The 26,806-nt window shown below is 34.4% G+C and overlaps 1 protein-coding gene across 3 annotated transcripts; it reads left to right on the forward strand.

Annotated features, from left to right (window-relative positions):
- The first annotated feature begins 312 nt into the window (after positions 1-312).
- Positions 313-26,806, forward strand: LOC149422175 (protein lifeguard 2-like). 3 transcript variants are annotated; one of them, XM_089633134.1, is made up of 7 exons: positions 313-454; positions 4,511-4,568; positions 8,434-8,687; positions 9,594-9,890; positions 10,581-10,687; positions 15,363-15,522; positions 23,371-26,806. In XM_089633134.1, the coding sequence occupies exons 2-7, from the start codon at positions 4,562-4,564 to the stop codon at positions 23,728-23,730; spliced, it is 1,185 nt and encodes a 394-aa protein (XP_089489260.1). In that variant the 5' UTR covers positions 313-454; positions 4,511-4,561; the 3' UTR covers positions 23,731-26,806. The 3 variants fall into 3 exon arrangements, with proteins under 3 accessions (XP_089489260.1, XP_089489261.1, XP_089489259.1); XM_089633135.1 differs by lacking the exon at positions 4,511-4,568; XM_089633133.1 differs by lacking the exons at positions 313-454; positions 4,511-4,568 and adding an exon at positions 3,979-4,464.

Consider the following 26,806-nt stretch of genomic DNA (forward strand, 5'->3'; position numbering starts at 1 on the left):
TGAATAATATTAATTATTAACTTCCCTTAAGTAGAGTTGTAACAAGGTCAACTTTTTTACTATTCATACTTTATGCGCCGCGTAGTATTTATTCCCCGTTTCTAAGTAATTCTGTTAAGGTTAACCTGAAATGAGGCCCCGTATTTTTTTATAACTATTCAAACGAAATCGTCCCGAGAGAAACGTGTTCAAAAATATACCGTACTAATTTTTTTTCATAGACAACCGAGGATAAAAATTTTATTATTCCCCTTTAAACGTAAAACAAGATATTCTATACTCTATACCTCTATAGATTGTCTATAGATTATAGATATTGCGGATGTTTTGTTTATTTCCGTCTGTCGGCTACAATTTCTGAATGGTCGATTTCGATATTTCATTTTTAGTAACTGCTATTGATTAATCGCCTGGTTAAAATTTAGAACAGCTGGAAAGCGCAAGAAACTCAAAAGTAAGTGAATTATTTTTAGCACAATATTGTGCGCATTAATTAATTGATGTAAATCTTATCGAGCCGGTTAGAAAGCGATTTCAATGCATGGTGAAATAGAGATACTACGGCGAATATAAAAATGTCCGAAGAGCTTTGAACAACAACCCCGCAATAAGTCAAAACATCGTGACGTGGTAACTTGTAATAGAAACCATTATCAAATATTCGCTTTAGGAGAGGGGTTGCCAAAGACATTTATTGTGTACAGTGTGCATTGTTGTTTTTTTAAGTGTCATTAAATGTTTTGATTTGCTAAATCAGCAGCTACGTGAATTTTAAGGTTTTCAAATTAAAGACATAGGGTAATTTACTAAAAATTGTATGTGAAAATAGACGATCATGGTTACATGATAATCTGCCTGTTACTATGGCTAAGTGGATAGACGTTCTAAGAAGTGCTGCATAAAACAAACACTTAAGACAAAGTATCTGTTACTATCCCCTTTGAATGTAGGATTGTCTGCAAATGCATATTGTCTAACCGACATTTCATGAAATACATAATTATTTATTAATTTTTGTTATTTACCTATATTATTAGCGAGGCTTCTGCCTAATAATGTTGTAATTTTGACTTCATCTGTTTTGTCTATTATATCTTCTCTCTTTCACCAGTTATTAATGTTCCGAATATTGCATCGGTTCCTTTATTTTTTCAACTTTGTATGTTGGGTGTGTCTGCTGAAGGGAACATTTGTGCCAGTTCTTCAGAGCACCTTCCATTAAAATACCAGTAGAACAAACAGAACTATTGATAGGGCGATATACAGGACATAAAAGGACAGGACATTAAATGTCAGACCTGATTTCATGAGCAACTAACTCCGTTGGGTAAATTTTGTATGTACGATTTAGCATTAATTTTCCCCTTCTTTAGTTCCGAGAAAGATGATAAATTAATCAAATATCGCAAACAAATAGAATTTACGCTACAGGGTGACAAGGAAAAATTGTACAATTTCTCTACATTTAAAAAATAATGTACAATATCAACAGCATTATATTATGTACTAAAACATGATTACTTATAAAGCAATCATATTTATACAATAACTATGACATGAAGTGGCAGGGTAGGCAGTATTTTTTATTTAACGCCCATAAGGCTTTTTCAAACATAATACATGTTGAAAATTTATAAAACGTACAGAACTATCATATCAGTAGGTACAATAAATACTTGTCGTTTTACATACATAATACACATGGTAGTAGGAGATTTTCAAACATTGTTGGGTTATTCGTAACCCGGGAATGTTTGTCTTTCTTTATAAAAAAATAAAAAAAAAACATATGTGTTAGCTATATTTTGCAAACATAATACAGAAACATATCAGTTAGGTACTCTAATTGCTTTTGACATGCTAAGTTTTCCCTAAGAATGGCAGCTGCTGGCTTTAGCTGATATTGGTTAGGATTGCCTAAGCCCTATCAAATATCTGCTTCATTTATACATATTACAAGGCAATTACTGGATTACATAAAATTTCCACGTTTTTTCGACAGCACAATTGCAAGAAAGAAAATTAACACAAAGTGATAATTATTTCGTTACTAAAGTTGTACTAACTAATAGAGTTACCAACAGATGGCACTGATTGGCACGACTTTTTCCTACACTAACAAAAACGCACCGTCCTTTGAATGAACACACATTTACATTTTTTTGACGAATGAAGAGAACTTTTTTTTTAATATAAAACATTTAGTACATGATGAGGCACCATGTTGTTTTTTTTTCAATAGAAAAATGTCGATTTAGTTTCAACTTTGTTCTTTTTGGAATATTATCAATTTTTTTGGTAAAAATACAGAAAATTAGGACACGCTTAATATACACTTTTTTCTTTTTAAAAATTACTGGTAGTGAGATAATAATGAGAAGTGATTATGTCAGTTTCTAGAAATTGATATTAATGCATTTTAATAGTTATTTCGTTATAAATTAAAATCGATTCTTCACTTGGCGTCAATTTTTATTGATGCAAAAGTTTTAACGTTTGTTTTTCTTCTCTTATTTAACCCAAAATATGAACCTATGGTCCTAAATTAGGTTTTTAGTTTGTTTTTTTTTTGTTTGTTTAATGATAAACTAATGTTTATAAGACATCGTTTTTATGCATATCAAAAAGGATAACAAATAATTATAAACATTAATTACTCGCCTGAAATATCCATACAAATTGAAAATATCTCCCCAGTAAAAATAAATGCCACTGACGGGAATTGAACTCGCACCTTCTGATATCCGGTCAGGTACTCTGGACCACTGAGCTACGTCGGCTTTTTCCCAACATGCCAAATAATTCAAAGTGTTCTAGTACTTCAATCGACAAATACTGCAAATTTTTTTTTTTTCACCTGTAAACAACCAAATTTATTATTAACATAGAAAGTGCGGGTTCAATTTCTGTCGGCGGCTTTTATTTTTATTCATGGATATTTAAGGCGAGTAATCAGTTCTTAGTTTGGGATTAATTAATAAATAAATAGTTTTAAAAAATAATAATTTTATTGCTTTTTCAAAACATGATGTGAAGAAAAGACTTCAAATTATCCTTTTTTTAACGAAATTGCTACTAAATTCATTATTTTCCATTCCTGGAGACTACTTACTTCTCGTTATTATCTAACTCAGGGCTTCCCAAACTTTTTTCAACTGTGACGCCCTTGGGATGTTGCCATATTTTTGCGACCCCCCCCCCCCCCCCCCGGTGACTAAAAATCTAAGCCCCCCGTCGCTCATTTATACCAAGCGTAGTATTTTGAAGCCCCCCCCCCTGAACGGGTCACGTAGTATGGGTACGTTACCTATTAACAATTTGTCAGAAAAACTCCAAATAGGATCTAACTTTTTTATTAGAAAATAAAGAAAACAACATAAAAACAAAAATGAAAGCAAACAAAAAAGATAAAAAAGCAATTTTTTTCTTTGGTATTAATGAGAAGGATGTGCTTGCTTTTCTGAGCATAGTTTCTCAAAACGAGGTTGAAGTTTCGAAATCGCCACTCTCGTCTCTGCCTCTAAATTTATTTTTGATCTGTACTTATTCTTAATTACTGCAACTGCAGAGAAACCTGTCTCACACAAGTATGATGTCGCAAACGGTAATAAAACCCTTAACGCTGCAGTACTGATGGAACGATATTCTCGCTATAAAGATTACCTCACGACGCCCCTGGGATGATCCCGCGGCGCCCCGGGGCGTTGCGACTCACAGTTAGGGAAGCCCTGATCTAACTGATACAAAGTTTTTTTAAAATAAAATGTGTTTTCTGTATATTTACCTTTTTTTATATATTTTTCAGTGAAATTATTTTTTATATCAAATGTGAGTGTTGTAGGCCATCAATTCAAATTATTGAGAATGGGAAGGTGAATTTAAATATTAATTTTGTTTAAATTTGTAAATTTCAAAATATATTGATGATTAGAGTCGAATTCAGACAGACTTAGAAGAGATGAGATGTTGAATGGGGAGAAGCCATTTTAGATAAGGCTTAATAGAAGAGAGGATATTTGTTTAGAGAGGGACAAACAAAAAAATGTGATCTAAAGTTCCCACTTCTAGACCACAGAATGTACAATCTGAGAAGTCAAGCACTTGAATTTTAAAAAGGTCATAAGTGAGGAAATTTCTTTTTTGGAGAAATGGGGGAATTGTAGAAACCACGGTTTTAATGGGATAGTCCTCTGTATTGATAAAATCCAAAACTTTCAGTTTCAATCCAAAAAGAAATTTCCATTTATACATATTTTAACATTTTTGTGAATATCTGCAACACCCTGTTCTCTCTACACATAGACAATGTAAATAGTGGGTTATTTTGCCCAATGGCAATAATGGTATTCATAACTGACGGCTGTGCTGTATACATTGTAGAGTTTTATTGTTTATTTTCCTGGTTATAATCTTGTTCACAACTGATATTAATTTATGCAATGAAAAAAATCTTCAGAAAAACTTGTAAGTAGTACATAATATTTGTGTTGGTTTTTCTTTTTTGTGGCAGCATATCGAAGTGATCACTTCTCAAGGAATCGGCTCTCTAGAACGCAGAGCTATGGATGGTATGTCTTTTCCCCGTTAACTTCATGGCCATTTTATTACTTACTAAGAATGCTTCTTTCTTTCTATCTTCTTTTTTCTTCCTATTAACTGTAGAGGTATTGATATAGGTATTTAATTTTCATTTTTATTTATCTTATCGTATGTGGACTCTGTGAGTATGTTTGTTTTTATATTGATAACCTTACAGGAGTGACTGTAGAGATGTTGCTAATTGATATTATTATATTTCCTGTGAATGTATTCATTTGATTAGAGGTAGTTATTTTGATGTGGTTGATAACCTCGTGGGTAGGACACTCAACTAGCACTCGGGCGAGTCAAGTTGGGTAAATAATTTTGTGTGAATAATACCGCACAAGAATCCCATCGGCCATGACTATAGCATCCCCGATTGGGATATGTTGTGAAGCTGAAGGGTGTAGGGAGGGGGAGAAAGGGTAGTATCTGGTCACCCCTAAGATGCCATTTCAAGCAATGTTTTGATACATGGCTATATTTTACAGATTGTTGAGTTAAACTGCTTTTTTTTTCTTTAAATTTTCCTTAGCCACTCGAGCGATTTTTGGCATATTATGACAAATTTGCACAAACATTTTGAGCATTCCCTTGCCATAATGTGCCAAATTTACAGAACCTAAAAATATGTGATAATCTAGGTGAATTCATTGACTTTAAACCTTGCCGTAAGCAATTAATATTTTGAGAAATGATATTTATAAGTTTTATAATAGTCAATGATGCAATAATTATTCACGTTTTGTCAGCATAGTCACTTCCACGGCAAAACCACTTATCAGAATACATATCTCTAAATAGTATAAAATAAAGTCGCTCTCTGCGTATGTTAGTTCTTCTATCCTATCCTATATATCCTATCTTATCTTATATCCTATCTTAGTTCTTCTAAACTAGGCAATGGATTTTGATAGGGTTTTCACTATGATTTAGAGAATTTCTTCCGGAAGGTTTGTATATATAATAAATGCATATTATATTTTTAGAAAGTAGAGCAACGCCGAGTACACTTTAGCTAGTTTATTATATTTTACTTGCTGCAATAATGTATTGGACAGTATTTATTGTGAAATGTGTCATTGATAAATTTGCGCAATGTTTTTTCCTCCTAGTGATAAGCAGTTTTGCGGTGAAAGCGAAGATAATTTATTATAATATTACAAGACACAATGCTTTTGGTTTTGGCGGGATTTTAGTAGTACTTCCAAAACAGAAACATTTATAGACAAGAAAAGTTATTTTTATTGACTTGTATTTTTTTTTTAAGTCTGCTTTCGGTAAATTGTCAAAATACTCATACAAATTCTTTGAAACAAGCCAACCTTTCACCTTAATGCCACTGAAGTATGTATCAAACAAAAAATGGCGCCTGTTTATAATAAACAGGGTTTTCCAATAAGAGGTGTTATTTTGATATTCAATCGTAAAAGATCAATGGTTTCGTTGCTTGTGTGGCACGTAGCTCCGTCTTGTTGAAAGTAAACGTTTTCCAGATCAATACCATCCAATTCCGGCAATAAAAAATCATTAATCATCTCTCGATAGCGCAATCCATTCACCGTAACTGTTGCTCCAGCCTCATTTTCGAAAAAGTAAGGTCCAATGACTCCGTCGGACCATAAACAGCACCAAACAGTCACACGTTGAGAATAGAGACGATTTTTCAACAATAACTCTGGGGTTTTCCGAGCCCCAGATGTGACAATTTTGCTTGTTGACGAAGCCACCGAGGTGGAAATGGGCCTCATCACTCAAGATGATTTGCATTTGATTCACTCAAGAGAATTTTAATAATTTCAATGCCTTGTTGAAGCGTGTATCGTTCCATTTTTATTAATGGCGTAGTTTCTACTTGTCAAATGTCAAAAAATGACAGCTTCAAAAGTAACATCTACCGAAATAGCGGGATATTCAAAATAACACCTCTTATTGGAAAACCCTGTACATTGGGAATTCAGAGAAAATGTTGAGATAGCACTTGCAGACTCGACTGTTGTTTATCATTATTGATAAAACTTTTAGCAGCCAAGATTCTTGGTATTTGTGCTCTACCTATTTATAACTTCCCTTCATAAACACATTTCTGCTCCGACATCGGCATGCTGTAGTTTAGAATCATTTACTACAGTGATCATCGAACATTTGCTTTCATTGTACACTAGTGCAGACCCGTGAAAAATCACAGGATTTTATAATTGTAGAATTGATAATTGCATGTTAGCCAAAAAGTGGAGACCCTTAAAAAATCATGAAATCTAACTTCCTTGTCAAGAAGAAATATAAATTTTGTCGTAAAAAAATATAATATTAAAAGTTTTATCTTTTAATAACTTGTATCGCTTTATTACAATCAGTTCTAATTTAAAAAACAAAACTTAAATTCAAAGCAAATCCGAGTTCTAGAGTTGAACCAGAGTCACAGACAGACACACAACCGAAATTAGTATTTTTGATTGTAATTTTGTAAATTCTTAGAAAACTGTCTGGATAGGTGCACTGGCAGTTTTCTCTAAGGTGCGTTTGTTGTGCAGTAAACTCCCATAAAAAATATGAGGAAATAAGACAAACTGGTATTATAATTTTACCAAACGGTAAACATTGCAGCGTCTTTCAAATTTTGTGTTAAAAATTCCACCCGTCCGAATGATACTCATAGCCCAAGAGCTAGTCTAAAATGAATCCCAAATCACATAGGTGCATGATGATTATTAGCACCCATACCACCTTCTGTCATATTTCTTAGGTTCATACAAAGACTGCGATGCAACCACAAGTCGCCTACTGATATGCTTCTCTTTAAAGCTGGTTTCCGCACATGGCTCTACCCGAATTATACTAAACTTGACTATTTTTCACATGCAGCCGTGGAGTTAAAACAATGTCAATTGACTAGCGATGAAAAATATATTTAATATATTATAAAAGAAGATTATGGTTTCACCCATGCAACTATTCATTTTATGACATTCATTGACACCAAGGAACTACATCAATTGCCTATACACGCTGAGCGTCAAAGTAGATGATGGTTTTAAAATTTCTCCGAAACGCGGCACTCATTGGGGCTCCTTGGCGAGGCTTAAATACCCGAAGCCACAAAACATTTATTGGTCACGCTTAATACAGATGGCGCCACTTTCTTTTATAGAACATTTAAGGATAATGCCGGCACATAGGGGTGAGCACATACGCTTTACTGCACATGCTCACGAAAGAGATAAACCGATAGAAGTGTCTTGTTGGCGTTTCCGTGCATCCGAAATAAGCTCAATTTTTCCTTACTTCAAATATCAAAAAGTGTTTCTTAAACGGATTTCAATTTCATTGTCTGGAACCAAGGAGGCGATAGGTGTTGTGTAAACTGGCATCGGTTTTCTTTAAAATAAGGTCAAATAGATCACATGCGATCATCTGTTTTATTTTTATGTAATAATTGACGCCCGGAGTACATCTTCAACATGATTGATAATAATTTTGAAAATGAGAAAAAAAAATTGCAAGAATCAAAAATAAAAAAAATACAGTTATCTGGTAGGTTTACAGAAAATAACAAGGTTTAGTAATTGTTTTGTAATTATAATTTTGTAAAAGTATTTAATGTGATCCAAAAATTAACTAAATTAACGTTAAACCTGTCATTATCTAACTATTGGTTTCCCATATTGTTTTTCTGCTGTATTGGGGAATGAGCAGAATGTAGTTGTACTTAGGTATGTTGCGATAGAATAGTGTATTTTGTGGTATTCTTGTAGGTATGCGTAGTTTTATGTGTTGCAGGAGGGTTGTTCACTGAAAGTGACACCTGTTTTTTTCCAACAATACTTTAATTAAATGTTTATTCATGTTTAGCCTCCGGCCAAATGGGTCTGCAATCCAACACTCCGGGATATGTCCAACTGCAAAATGATGGGTCACCGCACCCCACCGGGTACCCTCCGCAGCTACCGAGCTACCCCCCGCAGCAGCCGAGCTACCCCCCGCAGCAGCCGAGCTACCCCCCACAGCAGCCCGGGTACTCCCCGCAGCCAGGGAATTCTCCCCAACACCAGACAGGGTACCCGGGACCCCCGGGGTTTGTGAACCCAGCTGGATACCCAAATCCGGTAGGTAGTACGTCTTCATCTTTTCATTAACCACTTAATACTCGGTTTTTTTTTAACAAAAATAAAACTAAAAACATCAGGTTATTTTTAATTTTTTATTTAAAGACTTAACCATATTTGTAATCAATGTAATGAAAATTGTAATCAATGTAATGAAAATTGTAATCAATGTAAATATATAAATAACAGTAAAAGTCGTGAAAAATGTTTACTTACTTACAATGCTTACAAAATATTTTTGTGAAGTTTTCAATAAGTTGAAACAGAAGAAAAGATTTGCGCAAACCTCTAGGTACGAGTGTCAAGTGGCGAGTGGCGAGCGCAGTTTGTTTGTTTATCTTGTATAACGCAAACAAGTCAAAACATGCGAGCAGTGTTCGGGTTGTCGCGGTACGATACACACGCCGTCCGCGAACATCGCTCGTTCAAAAGCATTAAGTGGTTAATCCCGTGGTTTGCAAACTTTTTTTTCAGTTTTTTCCATTAATTAATTAATTTACTGGACAATTTGTATAGCGCTGCTTTTGTGAGATATCACCTCACCTCAGGGTTGATTATGATTTTTTAAATATTTTAACTCTAAGCCAGTTTACCTTTTCATTTGAAAACCATGATAATCTTATTTTATTGTATTCATGTTTAATATCATTTCAAAATGCATTTTTGCTCTGTATAAATATAATTTTGTTATTTGTTTTTGGGGTGTTATGCCGTGTTGCGCTAAATCCTTGAGCCTAAAGTCAATTTCATCCTGGTCTACTTACCCCCTTACTAATAAATGTGTTTTAAATTTTACACAACTGATAAACAACCACTTACCCTAGATTAACGGTTTTCTATCATATTTAAAAAACGTTTATTACTAAGGCCCTAAATGTCATCAACCCTAACATACTTATTTTCCAGGGTGGCGACAACGCTCCTGGCAATGAGGGCAAGAAGCCTCTCATGGACAACCTGCCCCCCAACGTGGGGTTCATCCCTCCTCCCGGCGGAGTCCTGTTCATCAACGGCTTTGATCCGGTGAACGTGCCGCCGGCCCCGGTGGTGCCCCCTGCCGGAGGGTACGCCCCCCCGCCTGGGGCCGTGCCGCCGGGCGGAGCCTATGCTCCCATGTACGGAGCCGGCTTGGATGTGGAAGCAGGCGAGGTGAAGGGATTTGATTTCAGCGATAAGTCCATCCGGTTGGCGTTCATACGCAAGGTGAGACATTTATACACTCTCCTTTTTATAAGAATTAATACTTGAAGCAATATTATATAAATCCACTCAATATTTTACTGTATCATTATATGAATCATACTATCACCTGGTTGGGTGACTTTGTGCGGAGGGTTAAGAAAGCTATGCTATATAAAGGCAGACGCCGGTAACTTTTTCAGTCATCCTTAAATGGTACTTTTTTAACATTTGCCTAATACGATTTTTTTTTTTACATTAAAGGTGATGCACATACTCATTATTTGTCAACAATTTGATTTAAGGATTTAAACATCAATTTTTAAAATGCACCTCAAATTCTTTGTTTGCAAAATTTTGCGAGACTGAATTTCTCCAGATGATTATTTTTTTGAATCTATCGTTAATAAGTTGTGTCAAGAAATTCTGATGGAAAATTCTCTAAATTGTATAAATTTGTACTGTAACCATAAAAAACTACATAGATTTAACTTATTATTATACTGAAATACCGGCTCAACACGGTTTTCACTCCTACGTACATAAACACACACTTTACCACAATCTACACATCTGCCCTGATGATGGACACTGTTACGCCGTCAGAAATGTTGGCTAAAGAGGGACGAAGTATAACACGACAATGTGTAAATTGGTATTGGAATATTTAATAACTTTTATTATTGTGTATTTATTTGTTTACCATGATTTCAGGTTTACGCAATCCTCATGACTCAGCTGTTCGTGACCTTTGGCTTTGTGACTTTCTGCCTTATGCACAAACCTACTAATCAGTTCTTCAGGGAAAATCCAGTCATTATGTAAGTCATTATTTTTATTTCATTTATTTCTTTCCGTCATCTTCTTTAAAACATTTATTTAAAAGTATAGACATAATTATTTAAAAAGCGAACTAACTCAAATAATGAGCTGTGGTGGTGTGATTCCAAGAGTAACATTGACTGGGTGGGTAAAATCTTTTAATCAAAATTAGTTGCATATAACAGGTATTACTTGCGCTCGAGCATATAACAGGTATTGAATTTGAACTGTAATTCACGACTACCACATAACCGAAATTTTTTCTGCAATTCAAAGTTGTTTTGGAAAATTGTTACTATTATATCGGGGATTATTAAAAATAAAAGACTGTTGACTCAGACCTAAGACGTTTATTGACACTCCGCACACTCGTTATAATCTCCCACGTGACGCATCAGGACTGCCAACATGGCCATACATAACATCCTTTCCTCCTTTATTTTTTTTTTTACAATACCAAATAAAACTTAAACATAATCACTATGACTAAATCTGACAGGAGGTTTCACCAATCTGCCAGCCCTAGTTACTACATCAGTTTTCCCACTAGTGCTGGGTAAAGGCTCACTATCATTTTTATTTTCTTGACTTCCCAAGTCATACCATTTATCGGGATTTTCATAATTTGATTTTAACTTAATGCAACTTTTTTTTATTTGGTTAACATGGACCTTTTTTACCTCTCCTCCGATTAAAAGAATTAAATACACCCATGAACTTAATTTTAACTTAATAGTTCCCTGAACCCATTTTATAGGACCTTTCAAATGTCTTAAGTATACCAATACATTATCATTTTCCTCATACTCTGTCAATGCATTTTTACTTGATTGCTTACTTTTATTTACATTATTTTCTTCTGTCAAAACATGAAGAGGTGTACGTGGCTCATACGAAAATATTTTAGCCATAGGAGACAAACCCGTGACAGAAGTAGGGGTGGAACGATAAGTATACAAACAATCTATTAGACGTTGAGCTGGTGACAAAAATTTTGAATTTTTTGAAAACATAAATTTAATTAAAATCTTTTTGAATGTTTGAACAGATCGTTCTGCTAATCCATTTGACTCGGGATTATATGGTGGAGAAAATAATAATTTAATAGATTTTTCTTTACAAAAAATAGAAAATTCTTTACATGAAAATGGAGGACCGTTATCACAAACAATAGTTTTCGGAAACGCAAATCTGGAAAAAACTTCACTTAATTTTGATAACAAATCCGAATATTTAGTATTTTTCATATAAAAACATTCTATCCACTTTGAATATGAATCACAAACTAACAAGTATTTGGAACCTTTTAAGTCAAAAAAATCCAAATGGACTCTTTCCCATGGACTTTCAGCAATAGGCCAATTATGACGCACATTTTTGTTAGCTTTTTGTACCGACTGACACATTTCACATCTAGAAATAATATCTTCAATATCTTGATTCATACCTAACCACCAAACATAAGAACGAGCAAGAATTTTTGATCTGACTATACCAGGATGACCATAATGTATTAAATTTAAGACTTTAGACTTAAGAGATTCTGGTATTACAATTCTGTCACCAAATAAAAGACATTTTCCCTTGACCGACAGTAAATTTCTGAACTTGAAATATTTTTTAATTTCTGGACTTGACAAGTTTTCAATCCAACCGATTGAAACATACTTAATGACTTTAGATAACATTTCATCTTTTTCAGAATGACTTTCAACTTCTGAAAATGGAATTAAGGGTGTTGACATGTATACAAAATTACATTCCTCTACATTAAATTGTTGTTCACTTGGCAAACGTGACATCACATCAGCTTGAGGAATTTTCAGTCCATTTTTAAAAACTAATTTATAATTGTACGCGGACAATATTATAGACCATCTTATGAGACGTGATGCAGCTAAAACGGGGACTTTTTTATCTTCGGCAAATAAAGACAACAATGGAGCATGATCAGTATATATAGTAAAATGACGACCAATTAAATATTTATGAAATTTCTTGATTCCAAAAATAACAGCAAGGGCTTCCTTGTGCAATTGGCTATAATTTCTTTGAGCTGAATTTAACGTTGCAGACTCAAAAGCTATAGGAAATTCTTGATTCTTTACGACATGACTTAAGACACATCCGACACCGTATGCACTGGAGTCGACTGTAAGACACAATGGTTTTGACGGATCAAATAAAACTAACATAGTTTTATCTGACAAGAGAGACTTACTATTTATAAATGCTTTTTCGCATTCATCAGACCAACACCATTCTACATTCTTTCTTAATAAATTATGGAGTGGTTCTAGTACAGTAGGACACATAGGAATAAAATTCCTATAAAAATTCAACATTGACAAATACGATTTTAGTTGAGTAACATTTTCTGGACACCCAGTAGACTTAATTTTCTCAACTTTCGACAAAGACGGACTTTTGCCTTGACCTGACAAAGTAAAACCTAAAAATTCAAAAGAAGATACAAAAAATTCACTTTTTGACACATTAATTTTTATATTAAACTCATTTAACTTTGACAAAACTTTTTCTAAAGTATTACAACACTCCGTTTCATCTTTACCACCTACACAAATATCATCAATGTATGCAGCACAGTTTTTTATGCCTCCCAAGACTGTATCAATGACCATTTGAAATGTGGCAGGAGCCGATGACAACCCAAAAGGTAAACGATTGTAAACATATAAACCATTACATGTATTAATTGTAAGTAATTCTTTACTAGAATCTGACACAGACAACTGTAAATATGCATTTGTTAAGTCTAATTTACAAAATACTTGACAACCTGAAAATTTATTAAAAATATCCTCTGGACGTGGAATAGGATATTGATCAATTCTCAATTGTGGATTGACTGTAGATTTTAAATCTGCACATAAACGTATTTTTCCATTTTGTTTTGGTACACAAACTATTGGAGAAGACCAAGTACTATATTTAACTTTAGAAATTATGCCTTCGCTTTCAAGACGATCTAGCTCTTGGCATACTTCTGCACGCAGTGCATAAGGGACCTCATATGCTTTGTGGAAAACAGGAGTTGAATTATTTTTTAAACTTAAATTTACCGAAAACTCTTTAATTGGTATGTCGTTATTCGTTTTAGAAAAAGAATTTAAATATTTTTGTGACAATTTTTCGACAATGTTTGATTTATTTTTTCCACTGACAGACACTGAATTTACAGTATTATCATTACCAATATTTGACATAAAAGAATTTATAAATGTATTTTCCCAAGACGGATTCAAAACATTTATCCAATTCCTACCAAGAATAGCTTCAGACGATAGATTTTTAATAACTAATACTGGTAAATCCACGACCAATTTAGAATCATCTTTTACACTTACTTTTGCAATAAAAAATCCAAAACAATATAAATTTTGACTATTTGCTGTAAACAAATTACCATAGAACTGACTTAATTTACAAGTTTTGAAAAATTTTATGTACATTTTGTGACTTATCAAGGTCGATGAACTCCCTGTGTCAATCATGAAGGACATTTTCCTACCGTTTACAAACAAATCAATATTAGCTGTTTCAGACACGGACATATTTAAAACATTTATATTACCCACACATTTTACATGATTAATAACAATTGATTTTACACTAGAACAAAATTTTGACGTATGACCGTATGTATTACACTTGTAACATTTCCAATTCCTTGACGGACATGACTCTGGTTGATGACTGATAAAACACCTCTCGCATCTTTTTCTGGGATTTCCACGTGATGGAGATGAAAGACGACTTGACGACATTGAACTCCTTTGACCTTGTTGCGGACTAGTACTCCTTTGACGTGACGTTTTCGGCTTTACTTCGAAAACTCCCGATGAAAGATCTTCTTTGTGTAATATTTCTGCAGAACAACTTACTGTCTCCATATTCTTCACAATTTTTTTTGCTTTTTCAAAACTCAGCGATTCATCTTCAGACAGTAATCTTATAGTCATGGCTTCATTTTTCACACCGCACACCAATTTATCCCTCAAGGCTTCATCCAGAAATGCTCCGAAATTACATGATATTGACAGACTTTTTATTTCTGAAATGTAATCATCAATTCCCTCGTTCGACTGTTGCTGACGATTATAAAATTTATATCTTTGGGCGATCGTACATTTTTTTTCTTCATATTTATTTTGAAGTGTTGTTACAATCTCGTTATAAGTTAACTCTTCAATATTTTTCGGATGAACTGTTTCTTTTAAAATTTTATATTTTTCCGCACCAATAATCATACAAAGATATCCAATTTTCTCTTTGTCCGTAATATTAATTACTTTTAAATAAATTTGAACACGTTCTAAAAACATTCCGAAGGTTTCACAACTCGACTCGTATTGCGGCACTGGCAAAGTACTCGTAGACATGTTAAAATGATTGAAAAAACAAGACGAAATCACTGTTTTACACTGGACTTAATATTACTCGTTATTAATTTAACTTTTTCGATTATCCTCGTCGCCAATTATTATATCGGGGATTATTAAAAATAAAAGACTGTTGACTCAGACCTAAGACGTTTATTGACACTCCGCACACTCGTTATAATCTCCCATGTGACGCATCAGGACTGCCAACATGGCCATACATAACAGTTACTTAACAGGTATTTGAAGTACATGTACTTGATACTTTCAGTCACTTTGCCTGGCTCGGCACCTTCGTGATGGCCATCTGCATGGTGTGCTGCAACGACCTGCGTCGCAAGGCCCCCTACAACTACATCTGCCTCTCCATCTACACCGTGGGCATGTCCGTCTTACTGGGCAGCTTCTCCTCCAGGTTCCACAGCTTTGAGGTAAGCAACAATCACTTTTAATTGCATGATTGAACCCTTAACTTCTCGTATGCCGGGCCCGCATATGTGAGTGCCATACATTATTTTCGAACTTTAAAAAACAAAAACAAAAACAAAAAAAATTATGTGCGATTTTAACCCTTATGTACAAAGAATTTGTATGAAGAACAAGGTCTCAATCGCTTGCGCTATTCTCGTTCTTTATCCAGCAAATACCGGAAAGACTTCAAACTTCTTAGGTTAAATTTAATAAATTTTTCTGTGGAATGTCAAAACATCAATTTTGACGAGATTTTAACGGTCGTAGTTTCACAGCGCGGTACCATTTTAAAGTGCCAAAACGAAGTAATTCATCAATAAAACGTAAGTAATGTTTTTTTTTATACATAGTTAATTGTTCACGGCATATGTTTCGGTAAATTTAAAATGCGATAACTCAATATAACTGACAAAATATTACGTCAAATGTATACGCGATGTTTTGTATTGAAAAATGTCGTTTTATTTCTAGCTATGTTGCATCATATATTGTGTTATTTGATTTGTTTTGTATCTCATTTTGCAGATAAATCAATTGAGAACATATACCACAGCCTTCGATTTGTCCATATTTAGTTAATATTTTACAAAAAATGATATTCCAATGTCCCCCGCGCTAAAAAACTGTCCGAGAAATATTTTGACGTTTCTCCATCGATATTCACGTAAATATTGCCTAATCTTATAAGCATTGTACATCATTATGTAAAGAAAACTATTGAGTTTGTGTATAAAAGCCCTAGTTTCGTCAATATTTAGTTAATATTTTTTAATTAAATAAATACGACACATCGGAAACCTGCACAAATACATGTGTACTGTTTATATGTATGTGTGAGAGGCCATATTGAAATAACATTCACGCATGCGTAAAATGCACGTCAAACTGCGCGCGCAGATATCAACGTTTTTTACACATTTAAATTTTGTATGGGAGGTACAGGGTTCTTACAAAGTACATTATTTATTAGAAATATTTATTTCTAATAATATTTATTAGAAATATTATTTTTTATTTATAAAAATGGTAATAAATATCACAAAATTAGATCAGTTATATAGGGTGTGCAAAAAAGTACTAACAAACTTTTTTTTTGTTTAGGTATAAAATATTTATACGCGTATTGATGATTATATTATATAATGATATACATGATTGTTTCTATTGTTATAGAATGGAGATTCCAAGACCGTCGACGGAGGAAGACACCACAGAAGAAAGATTTTCAGTCATTGCGACGGTATGTTGTGTATTAGTAGTAGTTCTATAGTGGTTGTACGCTTCATCCTTTCCAAAATTGAAAGACATTCGTGTAACAATTAATGTTTACAGTTTCAGATTCCGGGATGGCAGGCTGACCCAAGACCATCAACATCCTCCACGCATCGGGCTCCAAATACTCAGGTAATTATAATAACACTTGGCTAACTTTTACAGCGCCATTTTTGTCTTGTATTACCTCAAGGACGCTTTACATAGCTGTATATATATATTTTTTCTTTTCTTTCTGTCTATAGGAAACCGACCACGTCGTTGCGGAGTTCTACGGATTCACTGATAGCGAGGATGAATCCCTCGCCGGTGATGTAGAACTTCCGTCAATGGTGGATATGGATGTTCCTGAGGATAAGTTGGAGCCTTTGGAGGAGGGGGAGGAGGATAATCCAGAGGAGCAGACCTTCACCTGGTCCGAGGATTTCTCCACCTTCACGGGTCAGCGTGAGCATTTTGCCATCCTTCAGCCTGGCCCATCACCCGACGTGTTCCCTGGTTTTGGTTATTTGTTGAATGTGTGTTATCATTTGTTACTTGGATTTTGTTATCTGTGATTGTAATTTGGTACTGGTTGTTGTTATTTATGGTTTTAATTATTTATTGAATGGGTGTATTTGTGCATTATTTGAATAAAAATGTTTACTGAAACAAGTGCATTGTGCATCTTTGCATTGTTTGAATTTTCGTTTCCATTCATTGTATCTTCCACTTTTGAGGAGGACAGAAACAGTGTCTAAAAATTTGAATATTATAATAATAAATTTATGTATGTGAAAAATGATTTTTTTCGCAGTCTCTCGACCAAAGATTAAAAAAACGTGTTTCATGTACCTGTTCTAAAACTGAAATAAATATGATGATTTTTTTTATTATTTATTTTGAACCACACAGTATCTGAATTTAAAAAAAAACGTATTTAAATAAATAAATAAATATTAATAAAAAAATATTAGCAAATTTTATTTTTATTCCTCGAGTCATGATTTTTTTGTCACCCTGTTCTTTAAAAACACATCTGTACACGGATGCCGGCGGCCATTTATAGCGGGCGAATTGACAACAATGCAGAAACGTCGCGAATTTTTATAAGGTAACCTCTTACTTCTTTCATTATTTTTGATATAAATTGATTGTGGAAATAATAGATTTGAGGTATCATCAGAAAGATAGTTTTATCTACATTATTTTAATGTAATTTTTATAATATTTCACCCAAGAAAAGTGATGAAAATTAGCTTTGTAAGTTTATCGTAGAAATGTCAAAATTTTTACGTCCCAATGAATATTTTTATTTTTAGCATTATTTATTTACAGGTTTCTTGTACAAAATAATATTATTAGTAACAACAGTTGTATAAACTACCGAAATCTGGAAGAATTGTTATCATATACTTATAAAATACGACACAAAAAAATTTTAAGTGGACACTTGACGTTTGATTTTTTTTTTGAATAAATGAAAATATTTTACATTTTCAAAGAAGTGTCAATGGCATTACTTCTTCGAAAAACCTTTGGATTATTTTTTTTCACGAGGGGTGTCTATTCAGGTTTGTGTAGAAATAAAAAAATCAGTTAATTTTCTTATGAATATATTTTTTTACATTTGTTTGCCGAATGGGAAAATTTTTACACATTTTTTTTGTTAAAGTTAGCTATTCTGGGAAAACTTGTAACAATATTATCATGTAATATATATGAATAATAAGATACATTATCTGATAAACAGAAAACAATCGCAAAATAAACAATTTCTTTGTTTTTAAACGGATGTTTGACCAAAAGGCAGGAGAGTTTAATTTGCGCGCGGTTTTTTTCAAAAAAGCTTGGAATTTCCTGGCATACAACAGGTTAAATGCATGATTTATTAATTTTTCTGGAAAAAAATATATTTTGTAGATATTTACATGCATATCCCTTTCAGGCCTGAAATTTTTTTTTCTAAAATCAATTTTTTTTTGCAGTGATCTTACAAAACGGCCTTATAAGGCAGATGCAAAAAATAATAAAAAAAATCCTAGCTATCCCCAAGGTGATATACTACCCCTGCACGATCGTGACGTTTGGGCTAGAACTCTACTAATGCACGGTCGTGACGTTGTTAGACTTTCGGCTTTTTTGTGCTTGTTTAGCAGAAATAAAATTCGGTTTATTAAAAATAACATTTATTATTTGAGTAATCACATAATACATTTTATAATCATAGTAACAAGATGTAAGAATAAGTCTTCAATGTGTTTGTGTAGCTAGAATTGAGATCTGACAAAAAAATATTCTCCACGCTTAATTAATAATAAAAAGACTGCTATTTTTCAATCAGACTTGAAAATTGCGATATTCAATCTTATTTTTTGTGATAAACTGCAAAGCAATTTTTTTTCCTTGAAAGGCAGAGATTCGCATCGCACTTTTCACACCTAATCTTTGACCTGCTTTTACAATTTTCCATTCTGCAGGCACGAGGATTTTCAATCTCGTCAAAACATGGAAGATGGTCATAGCCGTCGTACCTTTTAGCTTGAGAGGGTTGGTTCGATCGCCTATACTTCACATTTGGCTCTAAATTTTTAACAGCCTCACCATCACTCTCGCTAATCCTCCTTTGGCGAATAGGTGCGTTGGTAAGTCCATCTGCAACTTGCATGCGAAACTCCAACAAGTCCATAACTTTGTTGCCTGGAACCCCAGCTGCCGCACAATCTAATTTATACAAGCGCCATGCGTTGGAAATGGCCAAGTCAAAGAAATGGAGTATGACTTTTAGGGTCCATTTCCTTGTCTTCATAAATGTGCGGTAGTATTCAATAGACTGATCGAGAATGTCAACGCCGCCCATGTGTTGGTTGTAATTAGCGATTACTTTAGGAGCGGTGACATCAATGAAAGCTGAAAAATTTTTATTCCAGCGTTTCACAGTTACTGTTTCGTCTGCAGATGTGCAATTTGAGGAAACTAGTACAGATTTGTTGTCCATCCATTTGACAACTACCACATCGTCGCTCACGAACTGCTGAGATTCACCGCGCTGCATATGACGATCTTGTTTAAAATCTATGCTTTTCCGCTCAGGTATTCGATTCATCATTAGCGTACCTGTGCCGTGCAGTCCCATAGCGTTCAGTTTTTCAAGTAATGGTTTGGACGAGAAGTAGCGGTCAAAATAAATGCAACTTCCTCTTGGAATGCTTTTCGAAAGATGCAATATTATCGACGCCCCAACTCCTAATGATCTGTCTCCAATCGGAGTGCTAGCACCTCGATAGACTTCAAAATCAATCATGAGCCCATCGTGAGTTGTAGCCACGAAAGCTTTTAGACCTTGGGGTCGTGGCTTAGTTTTGATGACCTGTCGCAGCCCACGCGGGCATACACCACTAAAAGGGATCATTTGCTCATCTATAGAATAAAATCCCGGCTGCCTTTCCAGTCTATCACATGCTTTTTTAACCTGGTTTAGTACAGGTTGTACCTTCCAAAGTGTGTTGTTATTCCCTGGTGGAGGTGTATCACTGTCAACAACGTGTAACGCTGTACGCAGAGTCTTGAATCGGTCTCTGGCCATTACGTCCGCAACTAAGCCCAATCGCATTCCTTCTCGCCAGTACATGTACATCCGCGGGTATGGGATGTATCCCATGATAAAATGAATGCCTATGAGCTTCTTTAACTCCACGACATTCGTATTTAAAATACGGCCAGTGTGGCGCATGTAATAGTTATTAGTACACATTGCAGAGTGTTCGAAAAACTCGTCGTCGAAGTAGTCTTCAAAATATTTATTTGGTTCTCGAATTACTCCTGGGTCGTCACGCTGCGGGTAGCTGTGTCCTTTTTGGTTAAATGGCACCTGTCTCCAAAGTCTTCTTCTAACCGGGCCGGCGCTTCTTTGGCCTACAATCCTGCGTGGGAGTTGAGACGGGGTCAGTATTGGTGGAGCTTCTTCATCAACATGGTCATATGGCATTTGGGGAGGCAATTCTTCATCGTCATCCATGCCATCCACTTCTGAATTGTTGCCATCTCCTATCAGTTGCAGTACTAAATCACTATTCAGCTCCATCTCTGCAAAAAATGTGAATAATAGTGATCAAATCAACGAAGTATTAGTCAATAACAAAAACTGCCTAAAGTCACGTTAGGCCTAACCGTCACGATCGTGACTCCTGATCCAAAATGTGTGATTCTATTTACAAATCTCAAGTTTTCAATGTAAATACTTGTAAAATACAACCACCGGCATTAAAACAACAAACCAATAACAATTGCATGATGTATCAATTAAAAAATGTACAAAATAACATCACTTACGTCTACCGCTCTCATCGGAGAAAAAGACTGCCATCCTGGTCGCCTCACTAATATCAACTGGCCGGCCGATGACGGGAACAATCTAAATTAGTGGGTAGCTAATTTTGTGCACTATCGTTTGCCGTCGTCTTCGTTCCGAAAAGTTGATTAGGCGAAGCGCGGGAATTTTTTCATTGAATGTGCACGCTCGTGTTGGAGCGTCCTTAAAGGGATATGCAAGGAAATATAAAGAATTTATTTTATTTGTAATTTTTTAATGATATTTGATTAAAAAAAAATTGTTGCAAATTTACAACACCATGTATTTATTAAAAAATAATATGAACAATTTACGTATGAAAAAATAAATAAAAAACCTAAAAAAAATTCTCAAAACTAATAAGTGTACCGGAAAAATACGAGTTATTACATATAAGTATTGTATTATTGGATCTACTTACCTAAGAAAATCAAAATAATAACAGCAAAACCAAACTGTAATTCTAACCTCCAACCAATTTTCGAGAATCTTCACTTTGTTGAAGAAAAAGTGACATTTGACATTCGCGAAAGAAAAAAAAGGTGATGCCACTCGATAAAATATATTACCGTGAACTTGATAATTCTAAAACGGCATGCATTAAGTATACACCAAAGAGTTAGGTGGTTTGAACGGTATGTTGCAGTTTTGCAACAGTATGCATTTAAGGGTTAACCACTTATAATAAAATAATTTTGAATCATTTCTAATGCCCGATGGAATAAAACCGACGACCAAAAATTAAGGTTCTTGGCAATCTCCACTTTTACGGTTCTCTCTACAAGACGAAGCTTGACATTTAATGTATGCCGTACGGTTTGAGCTTCAGCATGTCTACGTCGTGGGAGAAACAGTGGCTTTGTGTAGCGAGTCTGTTAGCCACCACTAAATTATACAATGTACACATTTCGAGCCCGGCTAAAGGGAAAAAAATTAGGTGTTACAAATCGCTGTGAGACGTCGAGCCATTAACCTCAACATATACTCAATATCGAGTAAGAATAATTGTGCTTACTCCCTTGCAATCATAAAAATCTAGCTCACCTCACAATCCTAAAGAATGTACATACAACACTCAATAGTTGGGAACCCGCTTATTCCGAACCCATGCGGGCCCCGTTCTTATGCCGTGTTCAAGATTCCCACCCTTAAAACCAACCCGGCCTTAGGTGGTTAATCTCAAGACAGTTACCTCGTCAATAATTCATTTTTCCATCAATGGTTAATAATTTAACCCAACACAATGTGACATTACAACAATAACTAAGTCCTTTACCATTTTACAAGATTTAAAATGGTAACTTCATATCATTGGGATCGATCAAAAGAGCAAATTCAATTAAATACCCAATCAGGAAAGCCTTACTAGATCTAGCACTGGACGAGATGTTAAAAATATACAAACCATGTGTGAGACCTCCCCCGGAATGTACTTTCCCAATGTGGAGTCCATATCTTGCCAAGATGTAAATCTAATAGAGTGTTGTAACTCCGGGTTTGTCTCACAAACTCTTTAAATAAAAACTCCGCGGTCAACAAAACACTGTGATGTATAACAATGAGCTTTGGTGGTTTATTTAGCAGGCGGTAGCATTATTTTTGGCCTTGACCTTGAGGCTGCAAAAGTATTTATTATAGTCTCAAGCCCTGCATTATCGATAGCTTTGTGCCATCTATGGGTAAACTTTTAAACTACTATATAGTGCCGTCTATGAGAAACCTCTTAAATTACTCTCTAAGATAGCACAGAGACAATTTACAAAAATACCGGAATTGAGAAGATAGACTCAAAGAACCAAAATTAATAATATTAAAAGAAAGACGAGAAAGGAGTACACGATTCAGACAATCAAAATTTGATTGTAACATAGTGGCCCCGGTATTTAAGTAATCTTCACCACTAACACAGGTGTAAATTGATGTAGCAATCAAAAAAAATAATTTAAAAGCACCTTTTGCATTTAAGTCCAGGAAATACTTCCTTGCAAAAGAGTAGTGGAAGCATGGAACTAACTTCTACAACATGTAAATTGATATGCTACAAATATAAATTAATTTATAGCTCAATTGGATTTTCATTTCCAGAGAAGAAATGATTCTTCTTTTGGATTGACTTATTGTGAAATTAGATATGACCACATCTGCATAATGCTGCCTGTTCATTAACCAATGATAATAATTCATTCATGGACATTTTTATTTTCAGATTCTCACCGCGATTGGTATAACAGCGGCCATCTGCCTCTCGCTGACTCTGTTCGCCTTCCAGACCAAGTACGACTTCACCGTGTTGGGTGGGGTACTCCTGGCCTTCCTGGTGGCCCTGATCATCTTTAGCTTCATGGTGGCCCTTTTCCCCAGCAAGGCGCTCATCATGGTATACGCCGCCCTCGGCGCCATGCTGTTCGCTTTCTACCTCATCTACGACACACAGGTGATGATGGGCGGCAAGCACCAGTACTCCACTTCCCCGGAGGAGTACATCTTCGCAGCCCTGAACCTGTACCTCGACGTCGTGAACATCTTCATGTACATTCTGCTGATTATGTCTGGCAGCAGGAAGTAAAGACGGATTCCAGTTATGTTGCGTTTTTTAAATTTTACTAGGTCACTGTCGGACACTTTCACCAATCAAAATTGAGCAAACACTTGGTTAAATTTACCCTTAGCAAAGGATATTTCAATTTCATCCACAGATGATAGAAACAGAAAGCGAGATATGGCATAGAAGTATGCAGACTGTCGCCGAGCTACGGTCAAACTGTGCGAACTATCAAAGTTTGGTGTGTAGATAGAAACAGATGTGATTTGCATCAGTACAAAGTTGAACAGTGTACATTAGTACAGAGAACGATGTGGGCGACACTTGTGTACATGGGGTTTCGTACTAATAAGGTTTCATGACCCATCTCCTTTGTTTCTATTATCCTTGATTCCATTAAAATAGAAAAAATTTTGCATCCTGAAATGCAATCGTGCCTTTTTGTCGCTCATTTATAATTTGCGTCATGAATTTGACTCGAGTTTGACCAATCTGCATAAAATTGCAAACTTCACTTTGATAATTCAAATGCTCAACAAAGTTGAATGCAAAAAGACTGCTTGAAGTAGACCGTTTAGTAGAAATTATGCTCAGCCATATTGGCGGCACCAAAATTGTGCAATTAAGCCAAACTTTAAACTGGGCTGTCGCTCAATTTGATTGTTAAAAGTTGCCTTGTGATAAGTTTATAACTGCTGTTAGAACTGAACTTTTCTTTTCATTGTCTATTAATATTCCTTACGATAACTGTTCTTAGGTCATCAAGACAACTGCACCCAAACCAACAGAGCACCCATTGAAAGAAATTTACATTATTTTATTATGTTGCATAAACATTATACAAACTCCAGAATAAACACTTTGTCAAAAGCAGACACCGTGTCTTTGGTATGCACCAATACCTGTATTTCATGGGATTTGATATTATTTCCAAGCTAGCATAGAAAACCTTTGCTTAAGGCATCTAATACACAGGAAAGCAACACTGCTCTAACAGCCAAAACAAATGTGAAAAATGAATAGAACCCAAATACAATGTTTGCAAGAAAAAATTTTTTGAAAAACTGCCACTTGTAAGTCCGAATCGGATCTTAGAAAAACAGTTTGAAGATAATAATTCAGAAATAAAAACATAGACTGAGTGGACAAATGCTTCTGGCCAATGCGTCAATACCTCCACTGTTCAAATCCTTCATCATTTTACAAGCAGCATTTGGTTTATTACGATAGTAGTAGGTGTTTTTTTTTTTTTTTCAAATATTGTCTAGTTATTCTAGGAATGTTTTTCTTTCTTTCAAAAAATTAAAATTTGTTAGATATGATTTGAGATTTTCGCAGCCAGAAATATAATAGTGGTTTATTTTTGGGGTATTGTGCCATGTTGCTACCTCCTTCTTTAGCCAACGTTTCGGACAACATTATGTTTTATTCTGTGCTATTTTTAAGTTTAAGATATTTTTAAATTTACGTTAGATAGGTTCATATATCGGTTAAATTGTCCAATGTGTAGATTTTATTAATTACTATTGATATTTTTTCAAATTAAAGTTTTAAATTAATTAAAACATAATTGTACTTTTCAAAGGAAATACTGCCTTATGAATACAATAGGATTAATTGTATTGGCGTTGAATTAAAATGATAAGGGAGAAAATCTCATACTTTTCCTATCACTGGCAGGTTCTTTCTACGTATATAAGTATTATAAAATTGTGCTTCATATTTCTTTAATCTTTAGAATGCTAAAAAAATGGCATGTTTTCGTCTTAAAATTTAATTCTGCTTTAAAAAATACTTTGAACATTAAAATACTGTCTAGGTATTGTAATGTTCAAAATCGTATGTATGTTAAATATGTAGCATTTTTATTTACGTGATAAGTCATATATTATTGTCAAATGTATTCCAAAATTTATGTAATGTATGCATATGTATTTTGCAAGATTATACACCTAATATGTACTCACTTAAGCTTCTAAATTTTGTACATTATATTTATAATTTGAACTTGATAGCAAAGATACAAACGAAATGATCAAAATTCTTGATTGTGGATGAAGATTTTATTTAAAATTGATTTAATTTTTAAATTGTGACAAATGTTGTAAGTATATTTCGACGCACCCTGTGTAAAGTTGTCTAAACTGAAAACAACTTTGTAGTTAGCTCTTAGAAAAGAATGGATTTGCAGATACTTTTCATAGGGCATGACATAGACATACAAAACAATAGACCTCCAAAATTGAAAGTTTTGTTACACTATTTATTCAGACACTTTTATAATTTACTCACCTAACTCGTTTTTGCGTGGCTTGCAGAAAAGTCCCATAATGGACTGCTGTGCAAACATATACTTTACTTTTCTGCGCAGGTTCTGATTATTTCAGTGAGCCCTCTTCGGCAGTCAACGTATGATTGATATCGTAGTATATTCAAAGTATTCTCGAACCCTCCTGGTGCCAAAAAGATGGTCACATGGTTTGCCTCCGGCTTGTCAAAATGACACCCAGATTTTACGTTAGGGCAAGTCTTCTCTTTTGTAATGTTTATGGGGCACGTCCATATTGTTGCTGTGTGCCATTTTTGCATTTGCAGAAAAATACCTCAGTTTATCCGTAAGCATATGACATCTGTTTGATTTGCTTCCCAACTTGCATCACGCAGACCAGGGTTCAAGCCCCTAACCCACCCTCAATGTCAATCCTACTTTTAAACACAAGCGACACAGACTGCGAATACACTGACTGCTTCAAGCAATTGATATTAACAGCTTCGAGCAGTCGTTTCATAAAGATCTGCAGTTCTCATAGAAAAAAAATGGCAGTTCTTGTATTTCGAATATCAACTGATTGTGCATTTTCAGCCACGGTGTAGTTTATTCAATAAATCCAGCATTTATTTAAACATGGTGTTTTGTAACTATTTTTATTTTATATTGAACTACGTGTACCTTTTTTTAACATTTTTTAACGAATATTAATTAATCAAAACCATTTGCAAATTATAGTTCATAGAGGAAAAAAGTTATAAAAATAAATATTTACATTAAAAATAAATTGTTCTATTTTTCTTATACTATATTATAATACATATATTTAAT

This window comes from Hesperophylax consimilis, chromosome 7 (genome assembly GCF_061612785.1).
Source record: "Hesperophylax consimilis isolate HC1 chromosome 7, BYU_Hcon_1.0, whole genome shotgun sequence".
NCBI lineage: Eukaryota > Metazoa > Arthropoda > Insecta > Trichoptera > Limnephilidae > Hesperophylax > Hesperophylax consimilis.